Source organism: Chlorocebus sabaeus, chromosome 16 (assembly GCF_047675955.1).
Source record: "Chlorocebus sabaeus isolate Y175 chromosome 16, mChlSab1.0.hap1, whole genome shotgun sequence".
Classification (NCBI taxonomy): Eukaryota; Metazoa; Chordata; class Mammalia; order Primates; family Cercopithecidae; genus Chlorocebus; species Chlorocebus sabaeus.
This window is the reverse complement of record NC_132919.1, coordinates 70558091-70574684: the sequence shown is the minus strand read 5'-3', so window position 1 is coordinate 70574684 and position 16594 is coordinate 70558091. Positions and strand designations below refer to the sequence as shown.

At 39.0% G+C, this 16594-nt stretch overlaps 1 protein-coding gene and 1 long non-coding RNA gene across 4 annotated transcripts in view; one reads left to right on the top strand and one right to left on the bottom strand.

The window, feature by feature from the left end:
- The window catches only part of LOC103243476 (uncharacterized), a 338326-nt gene that overhangs the window by 311423 nt on the left and 10309 nt on the right, over positions 1–16594 (top strand). For all 3 annotated transcript variants that reach the window (XR_012088911.1, XR_012088910.1, XR_005238761.2), the window contains one exon: positions 5078–5242. This is a non-coding gene — a long non-coding RNA (uncharacterized lncRNA). The remainder of the gene's footprint in view (positions 1–5077; positions 5243–16594) is intronic.
- LOC140708697 (uncharacterized) lies at positions 5250–6753 on the bottom strand. Its single transcript, XM_073005321.1, has one exon. It carries the CDS (start codon positions 6441–6443, stop codon positions 5868–5870), a length of 576 nt encoding a protein of 191 aa, XP_072861422.1. The 5' UTR covers positions 6444–6753; the 3' UTR covers positions 5250–5867.

The window sequence follows — 16594 nt, the reverse complement described above, 5'->3', positions numbered from 1 at the left end:
CTTCCTTCCTTCCTTCCTTCCTTCCTTCCTTCTTTCTTTCCCTTCTCTCTCTCTCTCTCTCTCTCTCTCTCTCTCTCTCTCTCTCTCTCTCTCTCTCTCTCTTTCAGCTCTAAATATTGTATGCTGAAAGTTTTGCCGGATGCTGGAATAACAAAATAACAAATGACATGTTTTGCAATTGTTCTAATGTTTTACATATATTAGCTCAATTACTAGTCCCAACAATCCAGTATGGAAAATTCTATTGTAATCCTCCCTTTACAGATGAGAAACGTAAGGCACAGGTGGGATTCAAGCCAGTAAGCAGGGGAGCTGTAATTTTATTTCAGCCAGCCCAGCACTGGGTCCATGTTTTTAATCACTATACACACTACCTCTCTGCAAAATCAGATATGAAAGGGATTTTCTTTACCCTCGTATTGTTTTTGGTGCAGTCAAATCTATGAATTTTTTTCTTTGATAGCTCCTGGGTATGTGTCATATTTTGAAAGGCCTTTCCAGTTACAAATTTACATAAACATTATTGTATAATTTCTGTTAACTTCGAGGTTTCATGTTTTATATTTTAAAACATTTTACCAGTATTTTATTGAGGATTTTTGCATCGATGTTCATCAGGGATATTGGTCTAAAATTCTCTTTTTTTGTTGTGTCTCTGCCAGGCTTTGGTATCAGGATGATGTTGGCCTCATAAAATGAGTTAGGGAGGATTCCCTCTTTTTCTATTGATTGGAATAGTTTCAGAAGGAATGGTACCAGCTCCTCCTTGTACCTCTGGTAGAATTCAGCTGTGAATCCATCTGGTCCTGGACTTTTTTTGGTTGGGAGGCTATTAATTATTGCCTCAATTTCAGAACCTGCTATTGGTCTATTCAGGGATTCAACTTCTTCCTGGTTTAGTCTTGGAAGAGTGTAAGTGTCCAGGAAATTATCCATTTCTTCTAGATTTTCCAGTTTATTTGCGTAGAGGTGTTTATAGTATTCTCTGATGGTAGTTTGTATTTCTGTGGGGTCGGTGGTGATATCCCCTTTATCATTTTTAATTGCGTCGATTTGATTCTTCTCTCTTTTCTTCTTTATTAGTCTTGCTAGTGGTCTGTCAATTTTGTTGATCTTTTCAAAAAACCAACTCCTGGATTCATTGGCTAGCCATAAGTAGAAAGCTGAAACTGGATCCTTTCCTTACTCCTTATACGAAAATTAATTCAAGATGGATTAGAGACTTAAATGTTAGACCTAATACCATAAAAATCCTAGAGGAAAACCTAGGTAGTACCATTCAGGACATAGGCATGGGCAAAGACTTCATGTCTAAAACACCAAAAGCAACGGCAGCAAAAGCCAAAATTGACAAATGGGATCTCATTAAACTAAAGAGCTTCTGCACAGCAAAAGAAACTACCATCAGAGTGAACAGGCAACCTACAGAATGGGAGAAAATTTTTGCAATCTACTCATCTGACAAAGGGCTAATATCCAGAACCTACAAAGAACTCAAACAAATTTACAAGAAAAAAACAAACAACCCCATCAAAAAGTGGGCAAAGGATATGAACAGACATTTCTCAAAAGAAGACATTCATACAGCCAACAGACACATGAAAAAATGCTCATCATCACTGGCCATCAGAGAAATGCAAATCAAAACCACAATGAGATACCATCTCACACCAGTTAGAATGGCGATCATTCAAAAGTCAGGAAACAACAGGTGCTGGAGAGGATGTGGAGAAATAGGAACACTTTTACACTGTTGGTGGGATTGTAAACTAGTTCAACCATTATGGAAAACAGTATGGCGATTCCTCAAGGATCTAGAACTAGAAGTACCATATGACCCAGCCATCCCATTACTGGGTATATACCCAAAGGATTATAAATTATGCTGCTATAAAGACACATGCACACGTATGTTTATTGCAGCACTATTCACAATAGCAAAGACTTGGAATCAACCCAAATGTCCATCAGTGACAGATTGGATTAAGAAAATGTGGCACATATACACCATGGAATACTATGCAGCCATAAAAAAGGATGAGTTTGTGTCCTTTGTAGGGACGTGGATGCAGCTGGAAACCATCATTCTTAGCAAACTATCACAAGAACAGAAAACCAAACACCGCATGTTCTCACTCATAGGCGGGAACTGAACAATGAGATCACTTGGACTCGGGAAGGGGAACATCACACACCGGGGCCTATCATGGGGAGGGGGGAGGGGGGAGGGATTGCATTGGGAGTTATACCTGATGTAAATGACAAGTTGATGGGTGCAGCACACCAACATGGCACAAGTATACATATGTAGCAAACCTGCACGTTGTGCACATGTACCCTACAACTTAAAGTTTAATAATAATAAATAAATTAAAAAATAAAATAAAATAAATAAATAAAATAAAATAAAACATTTTACCTACTAGGAATGTATACAGATACAAAATATGAGGTTTACTGTTTTATAATCAGATATGACCATGGCTCAACATCATTGATTAAAGAATACATCTTTCCATTACTGAGTTAAAGTGCCACCTTTTCATATAATAAATTCTTTTAGGTACTTTCGTCTATGTCTGGACTTGATTTTCAATTTGCTAATGATTTTTCATGCACTAGTGTCACAGTCATCAATGTATGGTATTAACTTGCTTTTAATGGTTATCAAGTTCAAGTCTGCCTTAATAGGTTATGGCAATATGCTGGTGAACTCATATATCTGCGTGGCAAAATGGTATATGTATACTGGGTTCCTTGACATGAAAATGTAAATTGCACCTGTCTGGCTTCTGAAACTGGCATTGAAAAGAATGCACTAGCTGAGTCTGCAGCAGTGTATGAGTCTTACTAGGTTTGTTGAGTTTCCTGTAAAGTTCTGACTTAGGTGGTGTAGCTGAAACAATTGGTGGAACCAACTTGTTTAATCACCAAGCCTGTTGTTAACCTCTTCCTTACTTACTGGCCAGATGGGACTATTATGAGGGAGTTCATGGGAATTAAAACTCTTGTTTCAGCTACTTCCTTAATCAAAACAGGCATCTCTTGCTGCCCCTCTGGAGTTCTATCTTGCTTAGTTTCACTAGCTAGAAAGGCTTGAGCAATTCCAAAGTTATATGTTTAGCATGAGTAAATAACACTAAGTGACTTTGAAGTGAATGAAACATCAACTAAATCAATGTTTCGTTCACTTAAAATCCATCTCTACTATGCATTTAGGTAAAGCTGATGTGACCACAGAATAATCACCGCAGTCACGCTTTCCCATTCATAAATTTATATCTACCTTGGGTTTCACCACCAGTGTCTTCCATATCATCTTTGGACCCTTTAGAGCACCATAACTCTCTCCAAAGGCAATGACTGTACTGGAGTGTCTGTGCATACTCATCCTAAGAAGTTTCACATGCTACCCTTGGGACATTTAACCCAAATTACTGCATAGGCCTGGGGTACCTGCTCCTTGTTACTGAGCCCTGGGTACTGAGGTTTCCCTTGTTGCTTTCCCTGAACTCTAGCTACCCCTTTGCAAATAGTCTCTTTATTACACAGATACACTGTGTCATCTCATTCCTGCTGTGGCCCAGTTCTTGTGGACACAGGAAATTACAAGCTTCATATACTTTAATACTGAAAAGACCATATAAAACCTATAGTCTTTGATTTCACTCTAGCTAATAAAGCATAATGTTAAAACCTGCATCCTGTAATGAGTAGTTGTCAAAGAAGAACATACGGGAGGATAAAAGGTTTGTTAATTCTGATGTATGAAATGACAAGTCTGTACTCTTTAGAATAATTTAGAGTGAATAGAAAAGGCTGAAGCTCAAAGTGTCTGCAAGGCATTTTTATGATATGCTAAGACTATAACGCCTAACTTAGGCTGGAGTGAAGCCCACGTAATGTTAATTTCTATTCATGTAGTCTCTTGACAACTTAAAACTTCTTTATTTTTACATTTCAGAAATACTAACTAGCTCTTAGTTACATTTCTTTGGAAATATAACACAGCTAATAAATAAAATTCTGATTTTAGAAATTTTGGATTTAAAGCAGTTTTAATATACTTCAGATTATTAGTTGAAATGTATAAACCCTTATATTTATATAAATAAGATACATTGCACTTATCGTGACACATTTTTTCATCTACATAGAATAACACTTATTTGAGTTTTGGTGATGAGAAAACTGAGTCTTAAGAAGAAGTCCCACCCATGTTCTCTTAAGACAATGCAAGGTGATTAAAGCCCAAAATGAAGGAGTAAAACCATCAAGAAAATGAAGAAACCTCAGTAACATTAGAGGCTAAAATTATAAAGGAGTTTCAGTCTGGAAATACTAAGACTTTGAGCATCTATTAATTAAAAGGTGTAAAACGTTTATGAGAAATCTGCCATGAATGTCATAAATTTCCAGAAATATTGACTTAGAAGGTACGCTTTGTATTCTGAAAGATCATTTTATGTTAAGAGAGGAAAAAAGGAAGGAAGGAAGGAAGGAAGGAAGGAAGGAAGGAAGGAAGGAAGGAAGGCAGGCAGAGGGGAGGGCAGGTGGAAGGAAGGTAAAGGGATTAGAAGGGGAGGGAGGGGGAAGGAAGGAAATAAGGAAAAAGTACTTGAGCTAGGGAGAACACTCAAAATTTCCACAACCAATAATGGAACATACTGGAAGTAGAAATACAGTCAGACAAAATGTAGATGACTTCATGATGTTCAACTTGCTGGAGTTTTTAAGGGACATTTGAGGCATATACCAAAACTTAATTTTGAGTTATAGAAGACAGTCCAACAATGATACAAATTTTCTTGCTGTTCTGTCAAAAAGAATATTATGCTAAGATATTATTCTAGCCCAGGGTAGTGTTTCAATAATAATAACAGCAGAACTTGTATTTGTTTCTTTATTTATTGAGCCATAGTTGCTCTGTCACCCAGGCTAGAGTGCAATGACATGATCTCGGCTCACTGCAACCTCCTCCTCCTGGGTTCAAGTGATTCATCTGCTTCAGCCTCCCAAGTAGCTGGGGCTACAGGTATGCACCACCACACCCAACTAATTTTTGTGCTTTCAGTAGAGAAGGGACTTCACCGTGTTGCCCACACTGGTCTTGAACTCCTGGCCTCAAGTGATCCACCCACTCAACCTCCCAAAGTGCTGGGATTACAGATGTGAGCCACCACACTCGGCCAGAAGCTGAATACATTAAGAGCCTATACTGCATTATGTACCAGGCCCTGTGGTGAGTATATTACATGGGTTATGTCTCTGAACATTTAAAGAACATAATGCATTATCTCTATTCTCAGAGAAAAAAACTGAGGCCTGAGGAGGTTAAACAACTTGCCGCATGCCACACAACAAATACCTAAGGGAGTCGTGATTCCAATCAGTTAACATGAATCAAGAGCCCAGGCTCTTAAACATGCTCTCCTGCATTTGAAGAGAGATGGCCCTTGATGTGAAGTGACAGGTGAAGACACACACACACATACACACACACACACACACACACACACACACAGAGGAACAATGAAATCACTAACAAATCAGGAGATTTCAATATTAGGGAAGTGGCTGTTTATTAATACGTGAAAACAAAATTATATGAAATCACCATAGTTAGTGTCCCCTTCGAATGAAGACACTGCTCATCTAAAAATAACTGCATTGGGGCCTCGCACAATATATTTTAATGAATGTGTTTATGTCTGTCATTTCCTAGAAGAGCTGAATGTCCACTCTGAATGCCACATGAGACAAATTGGCAGGGAAGCGTTCATTTTTTCCAGTGACTGGCTGGCTACAGTGCATTTTATGTGACTAATGAAGACATTCATAGTATGACAAATATCACAAGGAGAGATTTAGCAGCAAGAGGAGGCGCAGCACAAGGGGCGGGGGCAGGTGGAGATGACACAGGTTGGGCGATAGCAAGTGGTGTGGCAGGAGACTCGGCCACAGACTGGACGCAGGCAGCAGCAGGGGCGGCAGCAGCTGGATTCACAGCAAGAGGGACGGCAGCAGCTGGAGATGCAGCAGCTGGGGCGGCAGCAGGTGGGCTGGCAGCACACAGACTGGCAGCACTGGGGCCTGCAGCAGCTGGACACACAGCAGCTGGGGCGGCAGCAGCTGGAGATGCAGCAGCTGGGGCGGCAGCAGGTGGGCTGGCAGCACACAGACTGGCAGCACTGGGGCCTGCAGCAGCTGGACACACAGCAGCTGGGGCGGCAGCAGCTGGAGATGCAGCAGCTGGGGCGGCAGCAGGTGGGCTGGCAGCACACAGACTGGCAGCACTGGGGCCTGCAGCAGCTGGACACACAGCAGCTGGGGCGGCAGCAGCTGGAGATGCAGCAGCTGGGGCGGCAGCAGGTGGGACGGCAGCAGGTCTCCAGGCCACAGCTCTGCTCAGAGCAGACAGAGCCACAACAGGAGCTGACCATGGTGTCAGAGGGTGGAGGTTCTGGGTGGGTTTCTAGAAGAATGAGGTTCTCACGTTTGGAAGTATCCTCGGGCCACAGCCTCTTATATACTGCCCAGCTGTCCTGTTGTTACCACATTTTCCTTGTTTTTGTTTACTTAATAACTAATTGATTATCAGATTACACAATAATGTTTGCCCATTTAATGGTTTAAACTTGTTTGTTAAAAACAAAATTTTCTTGTCCTGATGTAATAAGATCTATCATGTCTGCCTTCTCTCATGATTCACACCTTGGTGGCATCTTCTAGACCACATTCTCTTCCTCTTCCTCCACAGAGGGCTGTTCATGTGATTCCCTGCATCTGGAATTGCATTTCTCACTCTCACTTCTGGTACCCTCTACCAAAATGGGATTCGGTCAGTCAGTCACACTTCCAGTTAGGCATTCCCTCTAGTGACCAATAGCAAGGAAAGTCCATCTGCTCAGTGTGGCATTCCTAGTCTGTGGGTCATTATTAAGCCATGAGCAAAGGGACAACGATGCCTGCGTGTGGCCTTGGTGACCTCTACACTGCTGAAATGGGTTTCCCTGGATGTTTTAAATTTTGGGTCATGTTCTATATCCTTAAATTTTTATACTTAGTGTTACTATTAGGTCACAGTTTCTTAGGTTGATACTTTGCTCTCCTATATTTTGTGTCATGTCTCTCCAGCAGATCTATTAGATTCTGGAAGACATAGTCCCATTTTTGTTCCATAACTCATTGTTTTTTTTTAAATGCCTCTAACTGTCTGTTAACATAATGCAGGTGTGCGTTTTCACTTTTTAAAAAAGACATTTGAGATAATTGTAGATTTACAAACAGCTGTAACAAACAGTCTCAGGAGAGGCTGTCTGTACTTCACCCAGGCTCCTTAACACTGTGTAACATCTGTAGAATGCTTTTAGGAATCTATCTACCCCCACTACTGTGTCTTGCATGATGTGCTGAATATAGAAAGAGCTCAAGCTCAGTGAAATTAAAAACAATCAGTTATTTTTCAGATTGACATATAATATTGTATTTATCATGTACAGCATTATATTTTGAAATATGTATACATTGTGGAAGGGTTAAATCTAGCTCATAAATGCATTACCTCTCATACCTATCATTTTTTTGTGGTGAGAACACTTAATATCCAGGTGAGAACACTTAATATCCATTGTCAGAATTTTTCAAGAATACAATATGTGCAATATATCATCATTCACTGTAGTCACTATGCTACACAGCAGACCTCTTGAACTCATTCCTCCTGTCCAGCTACAATTATATGTCTTTTGACCAGTATCTCCTCAAGCCCATGACTCCCTAGCCACCCCTAGCCTCTGGTTACCTTCATTTTCTGCTCTACTTCTATGATATCAACGTTTTTGAGTGAGATCATGTGAGTGAGATCATGTGCTATCTGTCTTTCTGTGACTGGTTTACCTCACTTAGCATAATTTCCTTGAGATTTATCCATGTTGCCACAAATGACAGAACTTCCTTCTTTTTATGGCCAAATAGTACTGCACTGAGTATATACTGCATTTTCTTTATCCACTTATTTGTTGGTGGACACTTGCATTGTGTGCATAGCTTTGCAATTGTGAATAGTGCTGCAATAAATGTGGACATGCAGTTATTTCTTCAACATACTGATTTCATTTCCTTTAGATACATACTGTACCCAGAGGTGGATTGCTGGATCATATGGTAATTCCATTTTTAATTTTTTTGAGGAACCCTTATATTATTTTCCATAATGGCTGAACTAGTTTCCATTCCCACCAACAGTGTACAAGGAATTTTTTTTCACATCCTTGCCAATACTTGTTATCTTTTGTCTTTTTTATGATAGCCATTCTAACAGGAGTAAGGTGATACTCAATGTGGTTTTGATTTGTATTTCCCTAATGATTAGTAATGTTGATTACTTTTTCACAAACCTGTTAGCCATTTGTATGTCTTCTTTTGAGAGATATCTAGTCAGGTCTTTTTCCCATTTTTAATCAGGTTTTTGTTTTCTTGTTTGTGAGCTGTTTGGGCTCCTTGTACATTTGGATTATTAATCCCTTATGAGATGTATACCTTATAAATATTTTCTCCCATTCTGTAGGTTATCTCTTAACTCTTCTTGTTGTATCATTTGTTGTGCAGAACCTTTTTAGTTTGAAGTAATCTCAGTCATCTAATTTTTCTTTCATCACCTGTGCTTTTGAGGTCATATTCAAAAAGTCATTACCAAGACCAATGTCATAAATCTTTCCCCCTATGCTTTCTTCCAAAAATTTCATAGCTTCTGATCTTACATTCAAGCCATTAACTCCTTTGAACTGATTTTTGTATACTGTAAGAAATAAGGGACTAATTTCTTTCTGCTGCACGTGGATACCCAGTTTTCCTAACACAATTTATTGAAGAAACGGTCCTTCCCCCATTCTTGGCATCTTTGTTGAAAATCAATTGACTGTAAATGAGTGACTTTATTTCTGGTCTCTCTATTCCATTCCATTTGTCTATGTGTCTGTTTTTATGTCAGAATGGTGATATTTTGGTTACTGCAGTGTTGTGGTTTCTTTTGAAGTCAGGGAATGTGATGCTTCTAGCTATGTTCTTAGTGTTCAAGATCACTTTGGTTATTTGTGGTTCTATACAAATTTTAGAACTTTTGTTTCTATTTCTGTGAATAATGTCATTAGTGTATTTATAGGGATTGCATGAGATCTGTAGATTGCTTTAAGAATATTTGGACAATATTGATTCTTTCAGTTCATAAACACAGGATATCATTCTATTTATTTGTGTTTTCGTCAATTTCTTTCATTCGTGTTTACAGTTTTCAGTGTAGATATCCTCACTCCCGTGGTTAAACTTGTTCCTGAGTATTTTATTTTATTATAACTATTGTAAATGAAATAGTTTTCTTGATTTCTTTTCAACTAGTTTGCTTTTAATGTATAGAAAACCTACTAGGTTTTGTATGTTGATTTTATACTCTGCAACCTTTCTGAATTTGTTTATTAGTTCTCACAGTTTCTCAGTGAAGTCTTTAGAGTTTTCTACCTATAAGATCATGTCATCTGCAAACAGAAACAATTTAACTTCTTCCTTTCCAATTCAGATATTTTTAAAATATTTTATTGGTGTCAATGTATAATTTTATTACATGGACATATTGCATAATGGTTGAGTCAGGACGTTTAGAGTATCCATCACTGAAATAACGTGCATCCTACCCATCAAGTAATTTCTCATCATCCAACCCCCTCCTACACCCCTGCCCCTCAGACTCTCCGTTGTCTGTCATTCCACACTCTACGTCCATGCGTATGCCTCATTTGGCCCCACTGTAACTGAGAACACGCAGTATTTTTCTTTCTGTGTCTGAGTTGTTTCACTTAAGATAATGGCCTCCAGTTCCATCCATGTTTCTGCAAGTGACATGGTTTCATTATGTTTTATGGCTGAAGAGTATTCCATTGTTTGTATATAGCACATTCTCTTTATCCAGTCATCCATTGATGGACATTTAGGTTGATTCCATACCTTTGCTGCTATAAATAGTGCTGCAATAAACATATGTGTACAGGTATACTTTTGGTATAATGATTTCTTTTCCTTCAGGTAAACACTCAGTCACGGGGTTGCTGGATCAAATGGTAGTTCCAGTTTTAGTTCTTTGAGAAATCTCCATACTGTTTTCCATAGAGGTTATACTAATTTACCTTCTCAACAACTGTTTATGGGTTCCCTTTCAGCTGCATCTTCATCAACATTTGTTATTTCTGTCTTTAATAACGGCTATTCTGACTGATATAAGATGATCTCTTATTGTGGTTTTAATTTGCATTTGTTTAATGATTAGTGATGATGAGCTTTATTTCATATGCTTATTGGCCATTTGTATGTCTTCTTTTGAAAAATGTCTATTCATGTCCTTTTCCCCTTTTTAATGGGACTATTGTGATATTTTTGTTGTTAGAGTTCCTTGTAAATTCTGGATATGAATCCCCTGTTGGATGGATGGATAGTTTGCAGATATTTTCTCCCATTCTGCAGGTTGCCTGTTCACTTTGTTGATTATGTCTTTTGCTGTGCATGACAGACCAGGAGCACCATCATCTTGGACAAACGCTGCCACTTTAAGTTCCAGCCCCCTTTCCAGCCTCATGCATTTCAAGGAAATCACTTCTCTTTTAACTACAAGCAGCCAGAAAGAGCAGACAGTAAAACACAGATAAGACAACTCGGGCACAGAGGGAAGCAGGGGGAAAGTCTCTTGGATAACTGCTAAACTTCACCCTCATATAATGGGCCCCAGTAAAACAGTGGGCCTTAATAAGTGCATTCCTTTCCCTTCACGTGTATTAAGATAGGGAAGTTAAAAGCAGACTCAGGGGCTATGCCTGCATGGGAATAGACACATAACTCTCCCTCCCAGATAAGCAGAGCAAAGAAACACAGAAACCTTCCAAGCCTCTAATAAACTCTCCCACCCTAAATCCTTAAAAACTCTTAGTCTGTAAAAGAGTGTGCCTCCAACCTAACTCGGCCAAACCCCCCTCTTAGGTTTGTTTTCTCTAAAAGAAACCCGTCTTTCGTGTTTCTTTCCTCTTTCTTTAATTCTTACAGTGCAGAAGCTTTTTAGTTTAGATAAATCTTATTTGCCTGTTTTCTGTTTTGTTGCCTGTGCCTTGGAGGGCATAGTCATGAGGTTTTTGGCTAGATCAATGTCCAGAAGAGTTTTCCCTAGGCTTTCTTCTAGTTTTTTTGTTTTTGTTTTTGTTGTTGTTGTTGTTGTTTGTTTGTTTTTTGACAGAATCTCACTCTGTCGCCCAGGCTGGAGTGCAACGGCTTGATCTTGGCTCACTGCAACCTCTGCCTCCCAGATTCAAGTGATTCTCCTGCCTCAGCCTCCAGAGTAGCTGTGATTACAGGCACCAACCACCATGCCTGGCTAATTTTTGTATTTTTAGTAGAAACGGGGTTTCACCATATGGGTCAGGCTGGTCTTGAACTCCTGACCTCAAGTGATCTGCCCGCTTTGGCCTCCCAAAGTGCTGGGATTACAGGCATGAAACATCGCGCCTGGCCTCTTCTAGTATTTTTTTTATAGCTTCATGTCTTACATTTTAGCCTTTAGTGCATCTTGAGTTGATTTTTGTACATAGTGAGAGAGAGGCATCCAGTTTCATTCTTCTGCAAAGGCAATCCAATGTACCCAGCATCATTTATTCATTGAACAGGATATCCTTTTCCGTGTGTGTTCTTATCAACTTCGTCAAAAATCAGTTTGCTGTAAGCTTGCGGCTATATTTCTGTGTTCTCTATTCTGTTCCACTGATCTATGTGTCTGTTTTTAACCCCAAACCATGCTGTTTTTGTTACTATAGCCTTTTAATATAATTTGAGAACAGGTAATGTCATGCCTCCAGCTTTCCCCCCACCCCAACCCTTCGGATTGCTTTAGCTACTTGGACTCTGTTTTTCACTTCCCTATCATTTTTAGGATTTTTCCCCCTAATTTCTTTAAAAATGACATTAGTATTTCAGTAGGAATTGCATTTGTTTATGTCTTTCTCTTGCTTGATTGCTCTGGCTAGGGCTTCTAGTACTGTGTTGAATAGGAGTGGTGAAAGTGGGCATCCTAGTCTTGTTCCAGTTCTTAGGGAGAATGCTTTCAATTTTTCCCTATTTGGCGTGATGTCAGTTATGGGTTTGTCATATGTGACCTTTATTATGTTGAGGTACATTCCCTCTATACCTAATTTGCTGTGAGTTTTTTCATTAAAAGATTTTGAATTTTGTAAAATGTTTTTTTTTGCATCTACTTTTTTTTTTATTTAGTTTTTATTATTATTATGCTTTAAGTTCTAGGGTACATGTGCATAACGTGCAGGTTTGTTACATATGTATACTTGTGTCATGTTGGTGTGCTGCACCCATCAACTCGTCAGTACCCATCAACTCGTCATTTACATCAGGTATAACTCCCAATGCAATCCCTCCGTCCTCCCCCCTCCCCATCATGCTGCTATAAAGACACATGCACACGTATGTTTATTGCGGCACTATTCACAATAGCAAAGACTTGGAATCAACCCAAATGTCCATCAGTGACAGACTGGATTAAGAAAATGTGGCACATATACACCATGGAATACTATGCAGCCATAAAAAAGGATGAGTTTGTGTCCTTTGTAGGGACATGGATGCAGCTGGAAACCATCATTCTCAGCAAACTATCACAAGAACAGAAAACCAAACACCGCATGTTCTCACTTATAGGTGGGAACTGAACAATGAGATCACTTGGACTCGGGAAGGGGAACATCACACACCGGGGCCTATACTGTTGGTGGGATTGTAAACTAGTTCAACCATTATGGAAAACAGTATGGCGATTCCTCAAGGATCTAGAACTAGAAGTACCGTATGACCCAGCCATCCCATGACTGGGTATATACCCAAAGGATTTTTTGCATCTACTTAAATGATCAAATGCTTTTTGTCCTTCATTCTATTAATGTGGTGTATCATGTTTATTGATTTATGTGTGTTGACCTAACCTTGCATCACCTGAGTGAATCCCACTTGATCACGGTGAATGATCTTTTTAATATGTTGTTGAATAAGGTTTCCTGGTATCTTGTTGAGTATTTTGTATTTTTGCATTTATGTTTATAAAGTACATTGGCCTATAATTTTCTTTTCTTGTAGTGTCCTTATCTGGCTTTGGTAAAGAGTAATGCTGGTATTATAAACAGATGTTGGAAGTATTCCCTCCTCTTCACTTTTTGTGGAAGAGTTTGATAAGGATTGGCATTAATCCTTCTTCAGATGCTTGTAGAATTCACATGTGAGGCTATCTGGTATTGGACTATTCTTTGCTGGGAGGTTTGTTATTGCTACTTTAATCTTCTTATTCATTATTGGACTACTCAGATTTTCTATTCCTCATGATTCAGTCTTGGTAGGTATTATGTTTCCAGGAATTCATCCATTCCTTCTAAGTTATCCACACATCTACACACAAACATACACAGACATACACATACACATACACATACACATACACATACACATACACATAAGTGCATGTAAAACTGATACAACTAGAACAAGTTCTGTGGATTTTACCAACGTCAGTTTCTGGAGTTTGCCATGTACTCTAGTGATGGAATATGTGACGACTGGGGAAAACTGGGTGAAGGGTGCATAGGACTTTGCTGTACTTTTTTTTTTTTACTTTCTGTGAATTTATAGTTATTTCTGAATAAAAAGTTTAAAAAAAGATATATGAGGACTATTGGAAAAAAAACAAGAGCATGCTTTTACTTGCCAATCTCATTGAATATTTATGACATCCTTACCACGTTTTGTGGCTATTGTGATCCTTTCTTTAAAGAAAAAAAACCCTAGGCTGAGATAGTTAACATGTAGAAGAACATAGCTGGTACGTAGTACAGGCAGAATTCAGTCCCAACTCTAATTCCCAAATGCACAGGCTATACTCTATATAGAACTTCCCTGTCAGTTTAAATCCCTTCCTTTAAATAAGTTTAAATCAATTCATGAGATGCAGTTTACTGAGGACTTTCTATTTCAGTGGCTGTTGCAATTCACATCTCTTATGTTAGATGTATTAGGTTCAAATATGTCTCCTTCTACACATTTTCCTATTTGTGCTGTGAGACAGAATCCTAGTTTTGATAAAAAATCTTGTTGGAGAATATCAATTTAATTTTTCAATGTATGATCTCCTGATAACATGTACTCTCCTGTTGTGCAGAAAAAGAGACAGAAATATGCATAGACCATTTTGTTAATAATAAACAGTGAAAGAGAACCACACACACAGATTGCCTCAAGTCTACCTAAATGGTACTTCTTTTATTACACAGAACAGCTGTAATATTTTTCTTTTATGCACTTTTCTCTCTTTAAACTAATTGCTTTGTTGTGGCTTTAGAAGTTCATATTTTTTTTTTATGTTTACCTAATTGATACCTCATCTGGAGGATTGGACCATCTTTGAATCTTCTTCCGCTCCCACGGGTTGACCCAGAGCTAGTGGTAACTGATGTCTGAGTGCAAAATTCCAACTGCCTTGCCTCTCAGAAAGATGGGGCTATGATACTATTCACACTCTAGAGCTTCCTATGGGGTCAGAAGAGAAAATCATTCAACAAAAACCATGTTCTGCCTTAGGTTCTTTAACTCCTCTATTCTGCCTCCCAGTTTCTTACTGATTTCTCCTGAGAGCATTTTCTTATAAACCACTCATCCAAGAATCTTTGTTTCCGGCTCTATTTTGAGTGAATCCAACTTAACGCACCTCTTAAACACAGTTTCTTTTAGAATAGAAGTTACTAACATGGCAATTCTGCCTTATCCTTCAGATATAATAATGTGGAAGAAAAAGAGACTGAAGACCGGGTGTGATGGCTCATGCCTGTAATCCCAGCACTTTTCGAGGCTGAAGCAGATGGATCACTTGAGGTCAGGAGTTTGAGACCAGCCTGGCCAACATGGTGAAGCCCCATCTCTACTAAAAATACAAAAATTAGCTGGCAGTGGTGGCACATACCTGTAATTCCAGCTACTTGGGGGGCTGAGGGGGGAAATCGCTTGAACCTGGGAGGTGGAGGTTGCAATGAGCTGAGGTGACACCACTGCCCTACAGCCTGGATGACAGAACAAGACTCCATCTCAAAATAAATAAATAAATAAATAAATAAAGCAGAGAGAGAGAGAAAGAGAGAGAGAGAGAGAGAGATTAAAGACAACTAGTCCAGAGATAACTGTGCCAAAACTGAGAAGAAGCAGAAGCAGAAGCAGAAGCAGAAGCAGAAGCAGAAGCAAAGGAGAAGGAGAAGGAGAAGGAGAAGGAGAAGGAGAAGGAGGAGGAGGAGGAGGAGGAGGAGGAGGAGGAGGAGGAGGAGGAGGAGAAGGAGGAGAAGGAGAAGGAGAAGGAGAAGGAGAAGGAGAAGAAGAAGAAGAAGAAGAAGAAGAAGAAGAAGAAGAAGAAGAAGAAGAAGAGGAAGAAGAAGAAGATTTAGAACATTTACCTATTTAGTAGACAGTACACTCAAGAGTTGACCATGACACCAGGGTAACCACTGATATTGTATAACAATGATTTAATTATGTTATGTGAAATAGGCCAAGCACAGAAAGACAAATTGCTACTGGAATGGAACTCATGAAGATAAATAATAGTTTGCTGGTTATCAGAATCAGAAGAGGGTGCCTGTGAAAAATGAAGAGGTTGATTAATGGATACAAATATAAGTTAGAGAGAAAAATATGACCTAGTATTCAATATAACTGTAGGATGACTATAGTTAACAATAATCTATTAAACATTTCAAAGTAGCTACAAAAGAATAATTCAGATGTTCCTAGCATAAAGAAAAGATACATTGTGGTGGATAATCCAATTACCCTGATTGGATCTTTACACGTTATATGGATATATCAGAATTTTATATGTGCATCTATTATATATCAATAAAAAAGGAAAAATGTTTTGAAGGGCACTAATACTGAGGTTAGGAACACTGGTGTCTTAGATTGGGTACCCACTGGAGCAGACCCAGGAGTATATTTGGGAGGTGGTCCCAAGAAGTGCTGTATGGAACACAAAAAATGCTCCAGGAAAGGGAGGGAAGTGAATACAAGATGAGTTAATGATCAGAATAGCCCTGTAGGCAGCTGGAATTTGGTGTCTCTGAGGACTTCTGACAGGCTGGTACAACATGCTCCGAACTGGAGGAGAAATAACTAAAGTATGTGTTCACCAACCCCTACTCATTTGTTGAGTGCTGTTCCGAGAGGCTTTAACTCTATAGTCCAGAGCTTGCCCCTTGGCTAGAGAAACTCTTCAAGAAGAGAGTTCCAGTTGCTTGCTCTAAGAAACCACCATTGCATATTAGAATAAAGTGTGCTGAGGAAATAGAGGTGGTGCCCCTGAAATTACGTGCTGTGGTCTTCTCCTCTGCAGAGAAGAACAACAGAAAAATGACTGGTAATGACCACACCCAAAAAAGAAAAATAATGAGACACAGTATCTGTATATTTCTATGCCTGAAAATTTATTTAATATTTATTTAGGTAAATATTTGTTTAAAATGGAGTA